The sequence below is a fragment of the Mycteria americana genome, chromosome 2, assembly GCF_035582795.1.
Source record: "Mycteria americana isolate JAX WOST 10 ecotype Jacksonville Zoo and Gardens chromosome 2, USCA_MyAme_1.0, whole genome shotgun sequence".
NCBI lineage: Eukaryota > Metazoa > Chordata > Aves > Ciconiiformes > Ciconiidae > Mycteria > Mycteria americana.
Window position 1 is genome coordinate 117,361,444 of NC_134366.1, and position 22,288 is coordinate 117,383,731.

General features: G+C 38.1%; 1 protein-coding gene across 3 annotated transcripts in view; it reads right to left on the reverse strand.

The window, feature by feature from the left end:
* The window catches only part of GNAL (G protein subunit alpha L), a 202,887-nt gene that overhangs the window by 47,217 nt on the left and 133,382 nt on the right, over positions 1 to 22,288 (reverse strand). For 2 of the 3 annotated variants that reach the window (XM_075494346.1, XM_075494347.1), the window contains exon 5: positions 13,838 to 13,935. In XM_075494346.1, the coding sequence (XP_075350461.1) occupies positions 13,838 to 13,935 (98 nt within the window). Of the gene's footprint in view, positions 1 to 13,837; positions 13,936 to 14,218; positions 14,356 to 22,288 lie in introns of those variants that run through there. The other variant, XM_075494348.1, reaches the window with a different exon arrangement.

Sequence of the window (22,288 nt, forward strand, 5' to 3'; positions counted from 1 at the left end):
TTACATTGAAATATCTCCAAAACAGTGTGATAGCAAGATACGGCTCTGTCTCCATTTTACGAGATAAAACTGATAAAAGATCAGCAATTCTTAACTTGCCAAGGGTTGGAGAAAGTGAGCAAGTCCTCTGAAGAAGTCACGATCTCTTTCACAAGTTTTCAGGGACTTCTATCGAGGTACAGGGAAATACTGAGTGTTGTGCCTACAGAGCACTGTTCCTGCCCATCTTTTTTGCAGTGAGCTTATCCACTGTTTTCAGGCAAAGAGGGCAGTAACACACCTCTTAAAAAACAAACCCTCCCCAGTGCTCTGAGATCTACAGAAAAAGACAACTACAATCAATCTTAAATGAAACTGGGACTTTTCACTTGAAAAGACTTTTCTATTCTTCCTCCAGGAAAAAGTGCATTGTGCTCCTAGCCTACTTGTGCAGAACATACTCATCTTCTGGAACAACAAAGCTAGATGAGATGAAGAAACCAGTCTTGCTTTTGGAGAAAGACACTTGTTTTAACCTCATCACACAGCCTGAAGGGTTCAGAAGATTGAATATTTTGGAACTCTCCTTCAATTACTTCCTTCCTAAAGAAATTCACAGAATGTCTATAGAAGATTATTTTTTGCTGAAATTTTTTCTTTGTTGTTGAAGGCATTTCTTTCTACACTTCAGTTTTGGTAGTTTTCTCCTTTAGATTCATGATAACGTCACAATAATGATACTGATCTAGCTTACTGTAACTGCCTTTTAGCCAGGCTTGCTAATTGCTTGGAATGTAGCCGTGTATTTACTCACATTTCTGAACATTCACCTGTGGTGTGCTCTTCATATGGTGCAGAAATAGAAGATTTCCCTAGTCAAGTTTCTCTTTGGTTGTTTTCAGAATCTTATGTGGTGGTGGTTTCCCCCTGCCATGTCCATTCTGCTCATTTCCCTCAGGACACAGGTTACCCCCCCCCCCCCCGCGCAACCTCATACATTTAACACTATGCCTTCATTAAACAGACATAAGACACTACTAGCAAGGTTACGTGTTGGTCCAGTGCTTTAAGACTCTGAATTCCTGCCTAAAAATACTTACTGCTTTATTATTTTTGCCTTGTTTGTAAACCTCATATTTATTATCTTCGCCCACCTACAATCTCCTCTTTCTTCTTCTTTTCATCCTCTAATAGGTATAACTTGTTTACAACTTATGCAAGAGCATTCCTAACATCAGTTTTAATCATCATATAATCATTCTTTCAACATATTGTATATTATGATGAACTCCCTGCCAGAGGCACAGAATCCTGTATTTATAAGTTAACCAATTTCTATGCACAAGCTTTAATAGAAGTCTCACCTTTGCCAGTTTTACATAACGTAATTTGTTGATTATTACTTTTTAAGTACTCTAAGGTCAAAAACCTAAGCTTTTGCCCGTGTTGGCTGGCACTGACAGGAAGCAATGTGTGCTCTGCACTCCCTCTGCACCACAACCTCCTCTGAAGATCCTCTTGCCTTGACATGAGACCCTACAAACATCAGCTGCCTACGAACTACGGAGGAAAGAGGTGAGTAACCACTGCATAACACGAGTTAAAGCCAAAAAAAAAAAAAATCACCAAACCACAAAGACTTTCATGTAGTTCTCAATAGAAAATGAAACTGGGGGAAAAGTAGTGACTATGTTGGACCTCTCTCTTTCTTTTTTTTAAACAATAGTAACAATGTTGATGTAACGAACTACAGTTTACTATGATTACTTCATACCAGGGCTTGCCGGTTGTGTAGAATGTAGCAAAAGGTTTGTTCACTGGCATCTGTCTCTTTAGAGAAAAGCTTTTCAAAGCAGACTCCAGTATGCTCATGGAGAAAATCTAGTATATGGCAAACTTGCTGAAAAAAAGTTTCTAAGTCCCTGACAATGTAAGGTAATAGGCCAACAAACTCAATGAAGATAAAAGTCATTCTGGATAAAGAAGCTCCTTTACCAGCAGAGCTTACTTCTACATTCCCTCAATAGAATAAACCCCAGTGGCAATAGTGCTCTTTAACACTCTACTGCTCTTTAACAAACTATTTTTTAATAATCGCTATAGTAGTGTTGGCAACTACAGGTCTGACATAGTTGTGCCAGTAAGTAAGTGGAGGCCAAGAAATTACACCCATGCTGATGATTTAACTTCTTCACAATGTGGTTGGAAAGAAAATTAGTAAACAATAATTATCCAAAATCTGTACCATCAGACTTTCAGGATGCTAACGTCCAGAATGCAGATCTTCCCAACCCCAAGCCCATTCTTCTAAACCAGAAGAAAGGTATGGAAGCCTTCTTTTACAGAGACAAAAAATGGCAAGGAGGCAAAGGCAGGGGAGTCAAGAAATGCATCAGCAGGCTTCGGTCAGAAAAATGTACTTAAGTGTTACTTGGATATTCAGCCCAATTCCTTTGCTATGACAAAGTATCTAAAAAACAAAAATACACCTCCAACCTCCCCCACAATGTTCATGAAAGGAAACTAAAGCTGAAAACTATTCTCAGAAAATGCATACAACTGATTTCAAGATTCACCTTTTCCTGCATTAGCAGTTAAGTATAACTGCTTAAGATCATCTCTCTTTTTTGACTACAAATAGAGGAATTGTCAGGGGAGTAGTAAAATGAGGGAAAAAAAAATTTTGAAACAATCCTAGAACAAATGAACTTCCACAAATTTTATTCTGGAAGACAATTATTTGGTGTGTCCATTAAACAGGAACTCTACTGACATATATTTTCTTTTCCACCGCTTAGTTTAGGCTCAAATTAAACTTTGTATAAAACCCCACCATTATAACAAACATTTCTAATTAAATCAGAAAGAATACTTTTACAATAGACACAACTGAAAGTTTCTCTAAAGTCAAATAAACCTTTTTAAAATTCTGGCAGCATCATTGTTGTCTTGTATTAAAATGAACAAAATTAGCTTTAACTTAATTACGAGAAGTAAAGAGACATCTTTAAACTGCTTAGTCTCCCAGTCTGACTTACCTTAAAATTGGGATTACAACCAAACTGACAAATACCACGACTCTATTTTGGTTTAGTCTGAGGTGTAAAATTTCTTTTTCAAGCATAGAAGCTTAGCCTTTACATTTTTCCAACACAGTATAAACTGTATTTTATTTTCTTATTTCTTAACTTCTACATTCCACCATCTTTCATTTTTCAAATCTGTTGGTGCAGCATTAATTTAGAAAAACACCGCCACCCAAACCCTGGCTTCTTGTAGATCCTAACATAAACAAGGCTGTGTACTTATATTAGTGCAGAGGAGCCCATGTATGCAGTGTCTGGCTAACGAGTAGTTCCTTAAGGAAGAAATATGACTCTTGGCCTTTCATTATCCTGTGGTGTGACAGTGCCTACCTGAAAAAAGAAAAGCTGACCATCTCTAAGTGAAAAAATGCATGTGGCATTTAAAGAAAGTCAAACCCCAAGTGTAAATAATTTGACAGTATCCCATATAACCTGACATCAAATTTTCAGTTATCTTGTTTCTTTTTTAAGCATCCAACTTACAGTTACTATAGTTATTATACAGTTGTATTATATGAAACTTATTATGTAAACAAGCATTTCACAGTAGGTTAGTTTTATGGCAACAGAATATGGAAAACACTTTTCTCTAGAGCATAGTAAAAAAAAAAATCCCACAGAAAAAAATTAAAATACGTTTGTGTTACATAATGATAAGCTTATTAATAGGATAACGTATTCTTTAACCAACTAATCTCCTCCACAGAGAACATGCACACACTCGACAATGAATTGTAAATGAACAGACTGAAATAAATTTTGTATCAATTGACATAAGCTGAAGAAGTGGAGTAAATATAAGTGACTCTTAACGTTCCCTGCAATATAATGAAGCTGGCTTTGGTCATAGTTTAGTCTTTCTCCCACGCATACACTGGAAGAGTCCTAAACCAAGAACAGCATATAAATAACACCAGAACTGACAGAATGACCTACAACTTCCTTCTGAAATCTACTCATAAATCCTGCATGCAGATTCTAGATAACCAACATCTGCAGTTTTATTTCATTTGAAGATGTTTTGAGATGCTGACGCTGAACAATGATTCACAATCAGGACTTCTGGAGTTAAGCTGTATCAGCACGATTACTGTAAGTGATGCTTAGTTTTACTCCTTCTTTGACTTGATAGTAGGGAATACACAGGTTTTAAGGTTCTCTTTATTGGCAGTTATCTGTACTCTAGATAGACATCAACTTTCAAGGCAACTTTCAAAGTCTGCTTATTAATGTCATTGTTTTCCATTCATGTATTTTAAAAAGACCTCATATTATTTGTAATACACAAAATTCAGATAAAATGTCCCTCAATGAAGTCCGGCCCTACAGAGAAGCCTTCCCTTCCTCCTGCTCAATATCCCAGATTCTGGCCATTTTCACCAGTCACACTGGCCCACTGTGCCAGTTCACTGACTCAGCCCTGTACCAGTACCTATTCACTTCTGTCCTCACTGCTGTGATGTAAAATAAACACAGCCTTTCCTCTTTAATAATAAACACAACAGAATACTCTTTCTTTGTTTTAAAGGATATTAACACTTTAAGAGTGCATATACTGAATGTGATGCAGAGTGTCTTGATTCTTTAGCAGGCTTTTGCTCAGGCTCTAAAAGCGCTTGAAGTGTGTATTGCAAATACAATTGCAAAAGCCTTTGAAAGTCTGCAGTTTACCTCTGCAGAAGGGATATGGAAAAACATATCTCCAAATAAAATATAGGCTACTAACACAGAAAACTAAATGCAGACATGCTCAGCTGACAGACCTATTTGCAATCTTCTAATTCACTTAATGGATCGTATTTCCAAATGGGGCCGAGTTGCTGTGTTACACTAACATGTCCGGCACCTACTATTACACCGTGTGTGCAAACAGTCAGGAAAAAAATTAAGAAAACCGTTCATCAGGTGTTAAGGAAAAACTGAAAAATATTGTTGACTAGGGAGGAAAGAACTCTTTCCTCAACACAATAAAGTCAGCTTTGCTACATTTTTCAAAGGAAACTAGGAATGTTTGATAAAACATCTTAAAAAGGGTCGAAGCATACTTTCATGCATTTGTCATAACTTTGCTTGCTCTTTAGACTTTGTTACTACCTTAAATTGAGGTTAAGGAATATTTTATGTTTTTCTGCCTTACATTTTCAACCTTTTTGCTTGTTCTAAAACTACAGAAAACAGACTGCCATGCACACAGAAGTGTGTGGGAAAATGTATGGTTTAATTTTGTTTGAGCAGCCCATTTAAGGCTGCTTAAAGGCTTCTCCAATGGTAACCAGTTAATACGAAAAAATATTTGTCATATTAATTTTTAAAAGACAGAGAGGGTGCTGTGTTTATAAACTATTTTCTCTCTTATTTTTTAATTGAGAAATATTATTGTCTTCTGTAGGTATGGAAAGCATTTGTGAACCGAAGTGGCTGAAACAGACGGGTACATGCCCATATGCCATACTGGCTATTTGCGAATGGTATTTTCATACTGTTACTTCCTACAAACTGAAAATACAAAGGCTTTTTGGGGGTTTCTACAGCTGTTTCTTTTTCCATATTTTTGTACTTCTAACTACTAGTACTATAACATCATAGTCACATTTTCATTACCAAAATTAAGATAGAATTGGTTAAGTCTAATGTTTTTTTTCATAAGTGAGGGCAAAAAGGGGAACAAAAACAAAAAAATCACAGCAACAGATAAAAAGTTTATTTCACAGAATTCCCAGTATTTTAAGAAATCACAATTCTGCCTCTCAAGAGTGTGGTCTACTGGTTAGTAAACAGTGAAAAATTTAAGCATTACACACTGCAGAATGACTTTTGTCCTATCTGGCAACCACCTCTGTTTAGAAGACTCACCAGTAAGGCTAAAGTAATTACTCTATAGTTATGGCCACTCTCTTTTTTTCTATCTTTAAATAACAATTTACTGGTTGGTTAAGGTTTATAGTTTAAATCAGGTAAGTGGAGAAAACCTGTTCAAGAATTAAGCAAACAAAATTTGCTTCTAACTTATGTAATGAATTGTTAAGGTTTGACAGTGATAACTGCATGAGAGATCTTAAAAATGAAGAAACTTCATTATCACAGTGAGTTGTTTATATATGAACCAGAACAGAATTTTAGATGGAAGAAAGTCATATTATTATAGTTCTCCTATATCACCATCAAAAATTGAGTTACATGAGGAATGAAACATTTATAATTTATACTTTTCCTCATTTTTCTAAGTAAAAAGTATTTGTCTTATATGTAATAAGCACTTACCAAGTTTAAAAAGAATCACTGCTTTTAAAAACAATATTCTCTAGCTTATAATCAGTATGTTTTATCTTAATTTATCATACATACATCCACATTTACTTCACCATCCATTATGATAAAAGAAATTTTATTAAAGACAACAAGCGAAGATGAAAGGGGGTTCTGAGTCATTTCACACCTTCTGGCTCTAGTCTGCCAATAAAAAGCATGTTTCAAATATGAATCTGAAGCCACAGTCATACTACGTTACATTTGAAAAGAAATGTTATCGCCATGTGTAAAGGACTTCAAAGACTGTTTAGACCATGATTGTTTGATCAGTATGCAAGACAACTTCTCTCTTCCTCCCTACTCCTTGAGCTACTCCTTCCCACTCTCCCTCTGCTCCCTTCCTTTCCACAACAAAAGCATGATTTCAGCAGCTCTATTTCATGGGCCTGCTTCCCTTTCAATAAGCTGCCTTACTTTCTCAGGCACGCACAAAGAAATACCAAGATGTCTTCAAAGTATGCAGCAAACAGAGAAAGCACAAACAGGACTTTGCAAACCCGAGGCTGGACATGTCATGCTCCAGGATGGACGTCTGTACAAAGCCACTTCGACTGTCCTCCCTCTCCACACTTGATTGTCTTCCCTCTCCATTTCTGTTTTCTCTCTACAGGCATAATGGTCCTAACAAGAACGAAGTCCGGCACTGGGCTTGTGAGCACGCAGGCAGCATGTTTCGGAGCAACAGGACATCAAAATCTTTCCAAACACAGAAATGGTGGTGTGTCATACACTGTAGTGCTCCCAAGTGGTTTGAAAAAGCCGGCAGATTTAAAGGAAGTAATTTTGGGTTTTGTCTCAAATGATGTCAGAACACAAATACCACACTGCTCCTCCAGGGACAAAATGAAGACTTACAGTTCCTTAACATTTTTTCCCTAAGTGGTGCAGATACTCTGATTGTAGATCTTTGTTACTTGTCAGTTTAAGTATAGATTGCTGGATTAATGACTTCACAGAAAATACATCTGCATAAACTAGAAAACAGTCTGTTATCAAGAATAATTGTGTTTATATTTTCTGTTGCAGTTCTGTCACGTATGCAAGCACACCAACTAAGATTCTTTTGGCCTCTTGTTGGTCATTTTCCTGGAGAACATAAATGATGAAGAAACCGTTCTTGGTTCCTTCAGCGATAGAGAACAGGGGTGCTATGGGGCTCCTGCCATCCAACTTTGGAAGTTATCTATTTTTTGGGTGACCTTTATTGCCTGAGTTACTCCTACACAGCAGTTAATATGAAGAAACCTGGGACAGGGCTGAGAGCATACAAATCCAACTGAAGGCACCAATTCCATGCATCTCCTTTGACAAAGACATATGATATGGGATATATAAAAAATGTTTGATGGGCTGCAACAGGCAGTCACTAATTGATACAGCAAATTATCAGTGACAGTTTTATGCAAAATATTAAATGGTTTGTAGAATTTTTCAGCAAAATTTCAACTCATATCTCAAGGGTGCCCAAGAGATTATTTTTCTTCATATTCCAATGTTCTTAAATTAGACAGAGCTGAACAGTGTATGCCGATGGAGAGCCCATGAACAAGTACACAAAGCAGGACATAATCCCTAGATTTAATCCTATATATGGTGGAAATTATAAAACACACAAAAATGCTGAGATTATAGAAAGCACCTCCTTCCTACTCTCTAATGATAAGGAGGAAAAAAAAAAGCAATTCTGATATTCTGCTACCAAAGCTGGGAAAGCTGAAGCCTTATATGTTGTCAGAATAAAAAAACTGCTTGATACCATTGAGACACCAGGAGTTATTATGGTATATGGCACTTTCAAAGGAGACAGAATTAGGAATTAATAAAGACCTTGGCATTGAAAAGGTTAATATTGAGAACAACTGGCACTGCTGCAGGTGGCTTGGGTTCACTGACAACTGGTGTTGGGAGGGCACCGCAGGAAGGACTTAGCTGCCACTGCATTGATGCAGGCTGTGTGTGACCTGTCTCTGAGAGCTTTAGCAGAATCCAATTTGGAATATGATACAGCCAATCTTCTAGGAAAATCCCTAGAAGAAGCAGTATTAAGTAACAAATCATTAAACCACACTAAGTGAAAGTATATGAATTGCACTAATGCTCATATTTACAGTCATGCATGTAGCCTGTGTACATACCAACACACCAGATGGAAGTGCCACACCAGACAAAAGAAGCAGGTAATGCCAAGGTAGGTTTTCTGACCTCAGACTGTAAGAGGAAATTTAGGGATGGCTATGTCCATACTAGTAATTAAACCTAATCTCTAGGAGAGCACAAGGCAAATCAGAAATATGCTTGGTTTCAAGAAGTGCTGCTGTTGAGAAAAAAATTATTTGTTTTCTCACATCAGGAGTTGAATCTGTGGACAACACCACAAAGAACTTTTTTTTTTTAATTACTCCACCTAATACCAGGATAGATGCCTCAGAAGTTGGCTGAAACCCATCTCCAAGATAGAATAACTGCAAAGAAAAAGAACTCGAGGTGTGTCTTTTCCATGTATATTAGCTCAAATATAAAATCAATTTTCTCTGGCCAAGCTCACATCCCTTGGGTTTGCTTTCCTGAGAACTTGCATAATCAAGTTTTATTAGCCCAAATGTTTGCACAGACACCAATTTAGGCCTTCACATTTAAGAATATCAGAAGCAGCGTATTTTACCAGGGAAAGAATATTGATAGACAAACTGAGATAAAGCACTGGCTAAGGGCAGGGTTCCCTGAAACCATTCGTTTACTTCCTACAGCTAAGAACTCGGTGAGCCGAAGTACAACCCTTCCAGCTAGGGCCACCCATGCACGCACATGCTGTTATTTCATGTGAATGCAATGGGACAAAATCCAACTCTGGAACCTTTCAATAAACCTGAAAGTAGGTATTTTTTTTCTAACAATGATGCCTTGACCAAACTGTGTGTGACCTAAAAAGAGAATTGGATGTTCTGGTTTTCTCTTTTTTCTCCCCTTTCAAAAGTGCCTAGTTCTGCTTGTCTACTCTTCTGCTCTAAAACTACCACCTCTTCCCTGACAGTGTCTAAGCACTGTAAGTATCTCCTACCAAGTAATTTTACCCAGTCGACTGAATAACTTGACATGGGACTAACCAAAACTAAGATAACTCAACTCTTACTTTATCAAAACAACGGGTGGACATCACCAGACTGGGGGGGCCTGATATCCCCTAATGATGACTAATGCTCTGCAAAGGTCTTCAACTTCACTGCTGTCTGTAGGCACACATGTTAGATCTCCAAGCAAAAAGTAATTTCTGTGGCTTTTCTGGGATTGCTAGAGCAGCCACCAATTAGCACATGGTATGGTTTGCAGTGAAGAAAGGGGGCTTATAATACAGAAAACATTTCACCAGCGTTAGGGTGAAGTTAACCTACTTACATATATAACACCAAACAGGTGGTTACAACCTATAACTCTACCTCATGGTATGCTATTAGTTAAAAGGAAATTTTATACCTCTTCATTGCCAAATAAATGTATTTACTTAAATTTATGAAGTTTATAAAGACACATAATCAACTCATCAACACTTTTTCTGGGTCTTTTTTTAAATGAAGGCCATCATACCCGGACCTTTATTTGTTTTGATCTGTTCTACATTCATAGAAGTTTGCTTTGCAGTTCCCTTCCATAGATACCACAAAATTTGGGCATTTGATAACTAGTATGAAGAAACTGAAATATTAAAAAATGGAGATGCATTCATCTTATATAAAAGTATTTAGCTCTTAGAACACTGTCCCAGAATTACAAGAAATTTTTAATGAACATATTTTGGTCTATTATTAATATCCTAGACAGTTCAATGCCAAGACAGCACTAATTCACAACCTGAAAGTCCCTTATAGACCTAGAATTTGCTGAATATAAAGTATGTGAATATGGACATAATCACAGTAGTTCAAAATAAGTTAACCAAAGTAATCTGTAAGATTTATCATCATAAACAAAACCAACCTGCTGAAATCTAGGTAAGTCAAATGGGGACACAACTAAATCAAATAAACTTTTCAAATTAAATATCATTTTTTGAAATTAAACTTGAAATTTAACTTGAAAGAAATATTAAATCAGAAGACAGGGAAAACAATAACCTGCCAGTTTTATGATATTAATCTCAAAGAAATATATGAAGGTCATTAAGGAAGAAATATGGTTGATGGCCAGGCAATACTTCCCCCTCCAAGAGTTACATAAATGTCTTTGTAGTTAGTGATAAAGAACAATTCAGATCTTTGCTTATGATACATTTACCACTGTCAGACCACAAGGTCTGACCTCTGGCTTGGTCACAGATTCGTATTTGTTACAAATGTTACATGATGTACTAACAGGATACATGGAGAGTCCTGCAAGAATATTAAAATGGTCTGACAAGCAGGCCCTCATCCTCATTTCCGTGAAGGAACGGTACCCTGGTAATTTAAAAGGGCATTAAAGATCAAGGAAAAGCAACTTTCAGGCCTAATGTAAACAAAACATTTGCCTTTGTGTCCTTCTGCTACCTCTGTTTCCAGAAAAATATTTCTCCCACAGTAATAAAGAAAATTAGGTTAAGTTTTAAAAATACAGAAGCTCTGTACTGTAGCCAAATTAAACTATTCCAAAATACACTGTATTTGTAACTCACTTAACAGTCAGCAAGTTGGGCTGCTGACTTTATAATTTGCTAATAATGCTTTTCAGTATTTTAAGTCAGCCACCCATTGTAATCCAATGATATTTTTAACACATGTTGGGATTTTTTTTTGTTTTGCTTTGGTTTTTTTTAAGCAGAGAAATTAGTGGTGACCTACTGATAATGTTCTTCCTTCACTATCAAGTAAAAGATTAGGATTTAGCTGATGGCGTGGGATGCTTTCTCCCAAAACCAGTGTAATGAAAACACTGCAGATGTTTCAAAATCCCACAGTAAGCATGTGTATCAGCATTACGCTCCTTCCCTTTTTTCCTTTACCCATTAAAGATGACCATGAATAGGTCCTGAGAGAAATGCCGTCCGCTCCTGCTGAGCCAGAAAGACAGCACCCTCACAGTTACTATTTTCTAAGTGCACATACGAAAACATACGTGCATATCAGAATTGTATTTCTAACCTAGTCTCACACGCTCTGTCAGTGACAAGGCGGACATGACCCCACCACTCTGAATAAGGTCCATCCAATGCTAGCACAGAAATGTTCTTCTGGGTAAAGCAACTACGGTTGTTGTGCAACATATAAATACACACATGCAGCAAAGACACAGCAACTTTTAAATCTCCTTTTCATTGACATCATTGGTACCATTTTAATTTTCAAGGAATGATGGAGGGGCAGATAAAAGTTGGGTGTATTTTTAGTATCATCTTTCTGTTAAAGTGAAGTTCTGCACTTCACTTTAAATCATCAATACCAGTGAGAAAAAGGCTTTTCAATCAGATGAATGACATGGCTATTCCTGAGTTTCAAGTCTATGCTCTAAGACTGAAGGCTTGTAAACGTGGATAAATCACTTAGCTGTTACATCTTCAGGTAGATCATGAAATGGAAAGCACAGATACACTCAAGGGATATTTAAGTATCAAATACTATTTCATAAGGTGTCTTGAAGGTGAAGAATTATGCAAGCGTTATATTTACTACTATAATAAATAATCTCAGAATAAAGAAATAACAAGCCAGTTAGAAGATACGGAGGGAAGATACATAGAAAAAACCCCAATAATCTTCTTTCAGCTTTGAGGTAAAAAGGTAGTAGGATTTAGTTTTACGCTTCAGGACAGCGGACTTCATTCTAGATCCATTTTTTTCCCCATTTGTGTTTTGGTTTTGGACATAACATGAGACTTAACACTCTTCTCCTCATCAAAGCCTGTAGACGGGCATAACTTTTTTAAGGGAAAGCACAGTAGTACCATTAATACTATAATTCAGTGTCTTCCTTTTTTGCCTGGTCCTTTCAGCTCCGTTTTCCAAAGCCGGACTGGAAGACACATCGGCCTTTACTGATCAGTAAAGTAAGTTTTATGTTCATTTATTTTAAATACATGTCATTATTCTATTTTCTTGGTCTGATGTCTTATTTGAGTGTATTAATAGATATCATAAACAGTCAGTCTGGACTTTTCAGCAAGCATAGCTCAGATCTGTACCATGGCGGTGGTGGTGGGTGAGGGCAAAGGGGAAACCCACTGATCACAATTTAGGACAACTTTCTAGGGTTTTTTTTGTGTGGACAACCACTGCTTTCATTTCTAGCCCCTCTGGACCATGAGCAAATGCTTGAGTTTTGGTAAATTCAGTCCACTGAGGTCAAATGAGTTTCTTCCTACACATATGTAATTTTCCCTTGCTTCCATGTGCTGATGAATCATTACTGGATCCTTCTCTTTCCCAAAAATGGAAAGAGGGAAAAGAAGCTATGACCCACAGCACTGAAATTCCCCATTGCGGCAAAAGCGCGACAAGTCCATTAGCGACACAGCCCGTTTCCTCTGCTTCAGCCTTGCATCAAGAGCAGAGAGGACAGAAAAACAAAACACTGAGTGCTACAACAGACTTGTGGCATCGCTGCTGACCATACTGCCAATTAGACAAATCGTAACACACTAGAGTGTGTTCTCTGAAAACCCTAAATCACATAGCAACTGTAAGAGTATACATTTTCTCAGTAGCAGTTCACATCAAATGTATATTTTTGGCCAAAGTCTAATTCAGAGCTGGGTTATTACTGAAGACAGCTGAGTTTGGTAGCCCCGGCATGTTAATGTACTATTTCCTGATTAATCTGTTTTCATCAATGTGCTGTGTATTTATGATTTGCACCTTCACAATCTACTACGCATCTCTTTTCAGAACATTTCCAGTCAGATGAACCCATTTAAAGATTATGACTGTGTTAAGCACACACGTACGGCTTCACTTGATGCATATGAAGGAGAGAATACCAAATGTACTACTATCTTTAATTCAATACTGCTTATCATTTTTTTCCCATCAAAAATATATTAGTAATGCAGGTATGCATCTAGTTAGGTAAAAATCTCAGAAGCTTTAATGGAATGTGAAAACACAGAGCAATTTCAGCACTGTCTGGGTCTCAGAATTTAAAACAAAGCATTTTCCTTAGATTGGCTCTACAGTTTTTAAACTTAATAGTTTCAATTGAAATTATTTTATGTAAATCTGTTTCAAATGGAATAAAGATACTTAAAATTATTTAATTTGATTTTTTCATATTAATCTTTATTAGCTGTTAAATATTTAGTTGTATGCTAATGGCATCTAACGGCAAACTATGATAAAACCATCAATTACTTTTGTTATACATCCTCAGCCTATACAGAGAATTAAAGTGTTAACCGTTGCATTGCAAAACTCCCAGATCTTGCTAACAAAAATATATTTTCTAACTTGTTATAAATGATTACATTCTTGGCTATTAATTCCATAAAAAGAAATACTTACTACTGTGCACAGTCAATCAGTTGATATTCATTCGACCTCTCGAAGCATGCCTTTACGCCTTCATCATCCCAGAGCTTTTTTGCATGTTCAAAGAATTCCTGAAAATTGGAAATGCAACAAATAAGAGAACATTTCTCAATCTTTTCAATCCCCAATCTCTATGTGTTGCTTCCTCCCTCCAACCTTCATGCTTTGTACTTTTGCAGAATGACAGATAACACCTTTAAAGAAGAAAAGCAAAAAAACATTTATTAGCAAAATGCTGTAAAATACACTGAACACATGGCTGCTGACAGTTTCCAGTACATTATATGTAATGAAGACTGTCTTCAAAATTCATACCAGTCCATATATAAAATTTACTGTAAGTACGAATGTTACCTAGAAGCATGCTAACTTAATTTTTAACTGAATTTATGCTTCTGTCATGGAAAAGGCATAAAAGTGATGTAAAAAGCTGCTCAGCTTATAAACATTAGCTTCCCAGAGAAAGAACCAGTCTGTAACTTTAAGAAGATTGTGTAATTTTTCCTGAAAAACACAACTTTCCACTGCTTGGTATTTTCTCATGCAACATAATAACTTGATTGCAAGATTTTCAGAGTCTTTGCTCAACACCGCTTCCTCCAAGCAGCTGCCTGGCACAATGTGCTTTTCCTAGCTGCTCTCCCAAGCATCCCAATCCTGAAATATCTGCCGGCAAGCTTATTTCAGAATTAGTTGAAAGAAGAATCAAAGCTGTCCTTGGTGATGGTGAAGCCATAGCTCCATTGTATAAAACGCACATATGCAGAGCGGTAGGTCCGACCCTGCCTGCCAGCTCCTCCAGCCCCTCCTGTAGAACATCACACACTCCAGCTTGTTTTAAAGCTGGGAGTCCATTTTATGTTATATCATTACTGGCAAGTCAAACCGTAACTGAGTTTTTCCAGCTAAAGCTTTCTAAAATCAAACAAAGAATGGTTAGACAAATTAACATTTCCTTTACTATACGACCGAGTCTTTCCTCCCTCAAACCAAATTGTTAAAGTAGTATGTCAACTTAAACACAGAAGTTGTTTGTAATCTCTTAACACCTCAACACAGCTACTAAATCATCAGAGTCCTTTGGTCAGTCATAAATTTGCAAAACCTAACAAATGGCTTTTCCACAGTTCAATTTGGCTCTGTGTAAAATGGGTGTAAGACCACTATTCACTTCACAATCCTGTTGAAATGTTGTGTAAATATCTGAATTCTGAAACTTTCTGAAATTGTTTGCCAGTCCCTCCCCGTACCTTTTCAGGATTAAAAACTTCTCTCAAAAGACAAAAGTTTGTAGCAGCACCATAAGTTCACTTTTACTCTGTATGGGTTTCCCAACCTTGCACACCACCCCTCTGAGGTGCCCCAGAAGGTGACACTCCGCTCCTCAGCAACTGCCTGTGACCTGCTGGCGACGTTTTCAGGGAGAGGCAAAACACAAGACAAGATTTTCAGAACAAACTATTACTGAAAATTATTGAGTTAAGCTTTGAACAGGGCTACGGAGGTCCTGAATAACCCCAGAAATGCTTTTTTCTTTCAACTATATTGTGCACAATGTAGAGAGAGAGAAAAATCCATTTTTTAAGAAGTTTTAAAAACTTAGAGAAAAGAAGATGTTAAAGCAGGCATGAAAAACCTTCGCAGAAAGTTCTTGGAAGAAGAGAGGGAGCAACACTAGAGATTGGCAGATGCTTATTCTGCCCCTGGAATTTATTTCTTCACCATTGTGAGGACATGTTTATTTTGTCTTTGTTATTTTAATGACTTATGTAATGATTGTTTAAAACACTGCAGATCCACCTTTTGAAGTTATGCCACGGCTATTATAAACTCTGTGTTCCTACAGCAGAAAGAAAGCAAAAACAAGCTCAAGAAAGGACAAGATATCAAACTAAATAAGTAGAAGGAGAAAGTGGACACACATAAGAGAGAGCACGACTACAAGAAAAAGAAAGAACTGGAAAAGTCAAGATGATAAATACCAGAAAACACGGAACATTCCTCAAATTTGAAGCTTATGCTTGATTGATATTTAGGGCATCAGCTGAATGCATCTCACTTGCTGGCATCTTTGTCCAAAGAAAGGCATTGCCTTCTCAATGGAAAGAGCGAGCTCTGGATAAGTGTCAGGGTCCGAAGGCAAAAGGACCCAGCTCTCCCACCCCCTTCGACGGGTGCCTGTACAGCAGTGTACGGTCTCAGCCCTCCCTCCCGCAGGCACTTGCTGCTGCACGTGCGGGGACCGAGCATGGTGTGCCCACCCTCCCCTCCTCACCATTGGTGGGTGGGAATTCCCACCCGCCCAAAAGCCATCTCTGGGGGGAACCTAAATCTAAAAAATGGCCCCATTCAGCGCCACGCAGCCTACGGGAAGGGGGCGGGAAGAGGAGAAGGGTGTCAGCGTGAAAGCTTCCTTTCCTGCAGGGTGGGATGGATTGAGAGACGGCTGCAGATGTAAATAAATAAGCAAGTAAATAAATAAATAAAATTGCAGTTTCTAACTTCACTGCTGTTTTTATATCCTCTGTATGAGCTTTATTTACTCTTAAAAATCTCTTCTGGAAAAGAGGCAACCTTTTCAGCTCAGCTTCTAAGACCCTACAAATATGTTGTAAATACAGGGTTTCCATATTATATACTTCAAATATTTCCACCTGACCATTATATCTCAAAGCAGCCTATTTAAAAAGACTTCCAGACTTGTAGTCCAAAGCAAATCCTACAAAACGGAGCAAATATACTTACCTCATTAAAATGTACCGATCTACTGCAGAGGAGTACACTTGCCTGCAAATTGCCTCCCACACAGCTACCCAATCCTTCTTTCCCAGGTGACTAAAGCCTTCCAGAAAAATCCTGCTTCATTTCAAGACACCAAGTACCATGATCCAACTTTTCACACTTGTTTTTAACCCCTTTCTTGTCTGCTCTAAGTTCTTCAGTATTTTTCTCTTCAACTGCTGAAGGCTCCCATTGCACACCGTCAAGCACACAGGAGGATCCTGCTCACACATGCCAAACATGTCTGGATCCCAACCTGCTCTCCATCGCAGGACAATATCCCTATAGCAGTCACCATGTTAGCTTCAACCTCTGCAACCAAGCCCCCTTTGCCCGACGGGCCTTCCAGCAACCGCTCCCCAATCCCCATAACTCATTCCTATAGACCCCAATGCTTGTCACCTCTTCCTCCCGCCATGGCCACATCATGGCCACCTCGTTGGCAAGCAGGCACCAGTGAGCTAATGAAGGTGTGGGCTTTGGGCTAAGCCCGCCCTGCAGCACCTGCTCTTGGGGCTGCAGTATCCTCGGGGTGGCAGCCACATTTGGCAATGCCCGCGGTGGGGAAGAGCCAGGGTAATTCAGAGGACAGAGAATTCAGATTTGTTCCAGCTGATAAAGGAAGATGGGCTAAAACTTTCCAGTTAATGTTTCTGAGGGGCGGGGAACTACCTACATAACATTACATTAGGTCAGTACAACACAAATAAGGTTTTAAGAGTAAGTTGTGACCGTAGCAGCTTATGTTCTGAGATGGCCAAACTAAGATTTTCCTAAGGGTCTGACTTCTGGAAAGTGGCTATTCAGAAGTTCTTAAAAGTCATGAGCCAGGTCCTTTAAGAAACCTCAACTAGGACAGGAGAAAACAGGGACATGGAAAATCACTAGGGGCATCTGATGCACTTGGTTTGCAAGCACATGCAGCTGACCTCTACTGGATCAAAGTCACCGAAATCCACTAAAAATATTTAGTATACTGAGGAGAACCAGGAATGATGCCTGAAAATACTATGCCTGAAAATACTATGCCTGAAAGCTGAACAACACCTACATCATGATATGTCTATGAACACCAAACAAAAAGCTGTTTCATCCAAACTCTTCCTTAGAGACAGAGGCATACAAATATTTGCAGCTATTAATATACATATAAAATAAAACCATTAATATATTTTTTGATGTAGTATGTTAATTAGAACATTAGAGAAGTAAATGATGATGCCTCAGGTCTCACGAGTTACAGGTCTCAAGAATTACAGGTACTTTTTACTTTACACACATTAATTTACACCAGTTACCTAAGAATTTATAGCGATCATTAGACCATACAATACCAAAATTTTGATGTGATCAAAATGAAGATGTGACACACAATGTCTCAAATATTTACTAATATAAAATTATCTGGAAATTTTCCACTCTTTCTGAGACAACCTTAAAAGCTCAGCCCTGCATTCCCGAGCTTCCTTTTCACTAGCAGATAATTTTTGCTATAAATATTCATGCATTGTCTAAAAATCATAAAGTGACATAAGCAGGTTATGATTCCTTTTTTTTTCAGAACAAAATAAGTTAAGATGTATGTAAATGTAGAAACACCCTGAGCTGATATCACTGATGTAAACAGTATTGTATTTTTACTACATTTTCAAAAGGTCTTGTAGAAATATTTTTACTCACCTATTCCAAGGTAACATTTTTAGGTTGAAAAAAAAGGAGGGAATATATCCCTATACAAAACATTCCTGGAAACCAATATAGATAACAAATGCAGATGCTCTACAGCTAAGCCTCAAAGCACTGTTTTTCAACTTTGTCCTACTAGAAGTTACAGCATGTTCTTGAAATTTAATTTTCCTTATGTTGGAAATAAACTTATTTATTGGTAGGTTACCTTAGAAACCTCCTCCCCCTTATAACACCTACAAAAAATTTTCAAGTAGCTAAAAAATGGACTTGTTTCACTTTTCAGCTGCCTAAATTGGGAATAAATATTAGTGATGATTAAACAATGACATATCTTCACGAACAAATCTTTATGTATTTTGGAAACAGAACTTTTCAAAGCAAATCTAATTGCTTTACAAACCACAAAAGTTCATGTGAGGTCAGGAACACAATTTTTATTCTATTAAGATCCCTTTCTGTCTTCGTTCCAGATGGAGCATACATTTAATAGTTATCCTGATGCCACCTTTCAGTCTCCCAGAAACTAGGATGTGGAAGACTCCACTGTATTTTCTATTGCACATATTTCTTCTGTTAATATATTGTAAACCTGGCAACAGCTGCTTAGATCAATGTGAAATAAGATCCATCTCCCTCAAGCCAAAATTCATGCTCTTATTCTCCTAAGCTTCAGGACTGCAAAACGATTTCTCATCTAAAACACAGATTAAACCTGTCTGATTAGCCTGACCACCATTTAAAGAAGTGGCAAACGTTACACATTTTCATAGTTCTGCCACTGTGGGTGTGAAACGAAGTCGTCACTTCTATTCTGAATTTTAGTTACTACTTCTGCTCTCACGTACTTAACCAAACAAAAAGTAAATCACGCAATGCATTAAAAATTCCCACCCTAACACCTCCTGAACTCCCAACAACTGCAGCACAGGATGATCCACAGAACTCGTATGGGAAGGGAGGTACGTGCCTCCCTATCAAGCAGGGTGTACCCCCCTTGTACTTCCCAACGCACAGGGCAGGGGGTATATAGGCAGTCCCAGTCTCCCATTCACTCAGGTATGGAAAAGTTTTGCGGAATAAGAGAGTGACAGCTGATGGGTAACGCTGTAATACCATAAGGATGACACCCAGTGGAGTCAAATTAAGGTTGCATAGGCAAAGTACCTTCAGGGTTTTCTAAATGTGACACGTTTGACTCCGCAATCCAAACAATATCCTTTTAAGCATCCTTTTCTGTGTACCACATCTGAGATCAAAACTGAACAGGATTTATCAGCCTGCAGCCCAAGCCACTGAGTGGAGCAGCAACAGGAAGCAGCAGGATGCTGTGCTGTTACGGGGCAGGATGGCAGCAACATGGTCTGGGAGAGATGACTAGGAGGAAGGACTCTAACCTAACACTTTCTCCACTTCCCCAAGAGCTGTGAGGAAGCCCTTTTCCACACGGTGCCCGGGGGATGACCAGAGGGACAGCATCCTGGGCGGAGGGAAGCTCAGCTGAGCTCCCCCCTCACTCTCCAGAAAGCTTTGCAGCCGCCGGGGGTGTCACAGGGGTCTGCTGCCATGCTGGCTGCAACAGATGCCACAAATCAGATTAGCGTATCGCCATTCTGTTGGGTTTTGTAGCGTAAACCACGTAAAGTAACAGAATGGCAATTTTAAAAAGTTCATATTTCTGCCAAGTAAAACCTGGAATTTAACAGGATAAAGCAAAAGCTACTTTTGTGGCTCCAGGACTCTCTTGCAAGCCTCTGCAGTCTCTACTCACTGCACAGTTCTCGGATACTTAGATTAAGATTAAGGCAATTTTAATGTAAGAGTTCCACTCCCGTATCCATTAGGTGCTGTTTTTTCTTGATATTAATTTTCTCATTAATTAAAGACTTTTGCATTTGGAATCGGAGACAAACTTTCCCAACATTGCTGTTGTGACTGGGTTCTGCTTTAAATTTAACTTTCTCTACAACATAACTGCTAAGAATGAAGGGAAAAAAACCCAACAGAGAAAAATCTCTGTGTTTCTAAACATAATGACCAATATAATCATTAGAGAGCTACAAATCTGGTCAAAGGAAGAAAACCGCTTTTCCCTGTGGAGGCTACGGACACATCCCAGTACATGAGGTATTTCTACAGTCTACCATCATGCTTACCCTATATAAGCATCTCTGAATCTCCAAATAGGATGGTACTGCTACACATAGTAGTTTCTTAATCTCTTGAAGCCTTTAAATCACATATGATTATCTTTCTATAAGATATACATGGCAGCTCAACATAATATAATCCAACAGCTAAGATTTTTTAGTATGTAGCGAATAATAAATCATCTGCTTTTTGTTTTAAGAATGTATACTATAAGAAGTATATTTAAGAAGTAATACTATAAATAACATATAATAAAAGTGATAATGCAAACTTGCTGAGTGAATGAACTTGAGGGAATAATACCTGGGGCTTCAGGGTGAATGATGAGAATAAGAAAAAGGTACTTCTACGCTATGCAACAAATCAAGTAGGCAGTAGGGAGATGAATTTAAGTCAAACAAACAACCTTTTATTGCAATTTTTTTGTCTAGTATTTGCTTTCCATTGCCCAGGCTTTTCTCTGCAATGCAAGACTCAGGGCCTTATAGAAAAAAAAAAAATCTAAAAAGCTATCTGCATAATCTTCTATATAGAGACATTGCATAGGCAATCTTAATTTTGAGTGCCTGACTTTAAATTTGAATCTTAAGCCAGTGTTTAACTGAGGCAGTTGTAAACTGATGTTACAAGAAACCCAGAACGGACAGTGAGTGACAATTTGCCCCCGTGCCTCCAATTATTACTGGTTTGCTTGTGTCAAGTGTAGCAACTAATTTTCTATTAAAAATACTCGTCACCCCCAAACATCTACTGAGTGCAACTGTAAGCTGTAGGAACAAACATTTTTTAAATGGACTTAATGCAGAAATTATGGGGTAAAGTACCAAGTAAGACACCCAAGAGAGAAGGAAGCCTGCTCAGTTACCTCTTCCACAAACAAGTACAGTCTCTTGATAATCAGCCTCTTGTTTATGAGACAAAAGTGTCCCCTATGGCTCAGCCAGCTCCACTTCTTAATCCTTTATGAAATGTTCTGCCTAACAAGGGAGCTGTTTTGCTCTAGGTATACAAAATGCAGCTGCTGAAACTCCTAATGCCTGCAACAAAGACAGGCAAACAGAGTTACAATCTAAAAACAAAAGCAGAATACATGACTTGAATTTTTCCAACAGCAGTGGTGTCAAAACCTTCATTAGCACCCAAGCAATAGCACAAGAAACACTGAAACTATGTAGGAGTGGTCAGCTGGCATGCAAGGACCATGCTTAACAGTAGGGTTCAAATGTTTCTAAAGCACCAGCACTTACGGTAGATTAATTATACAGAAACCTTTAGGAAAAGTACAACCTCCATCCCCTGCAAGGTATTTTCTGTTGGAATTTGTGGGTGTGCAATAATCAATGCAATTACTTTGCTAGTTAGTGACTCATTCTGATAGGCAAAGCAGCAGTTTGGCCTCTAACCCTCCTCCAAAACTTAACTTTGGATCTATCAAAGAGAGTTACAGAATAATACATCCAGATCTACCTTCTCTCCCTGTTCATTGGACTTGTTTTGCCTTTTTTACGCTGGAGGCAACAGCCCTGAAGCACAATCAGTCTGCACTAACCGTAACTTCAGTTCATTAGAACCGAACATGGGAGGATGATAAATACCACCTTCACAGAACACACTTGTGTTGGGGCATCTTATGTTCCAAGAAAACAAAATTAGTTTATTAACTCCTAGGAGAATCTTATCCAACTTGGAGGTGTAAGGAAAGAAGCTGTGGAAACAAACAGCATTTATAAAGGTATTAAAGCACCATTTTCAAATAGCTACCACATGCCACTGCATCTAGACAAAACGTATGAATTGTGGAGCTCG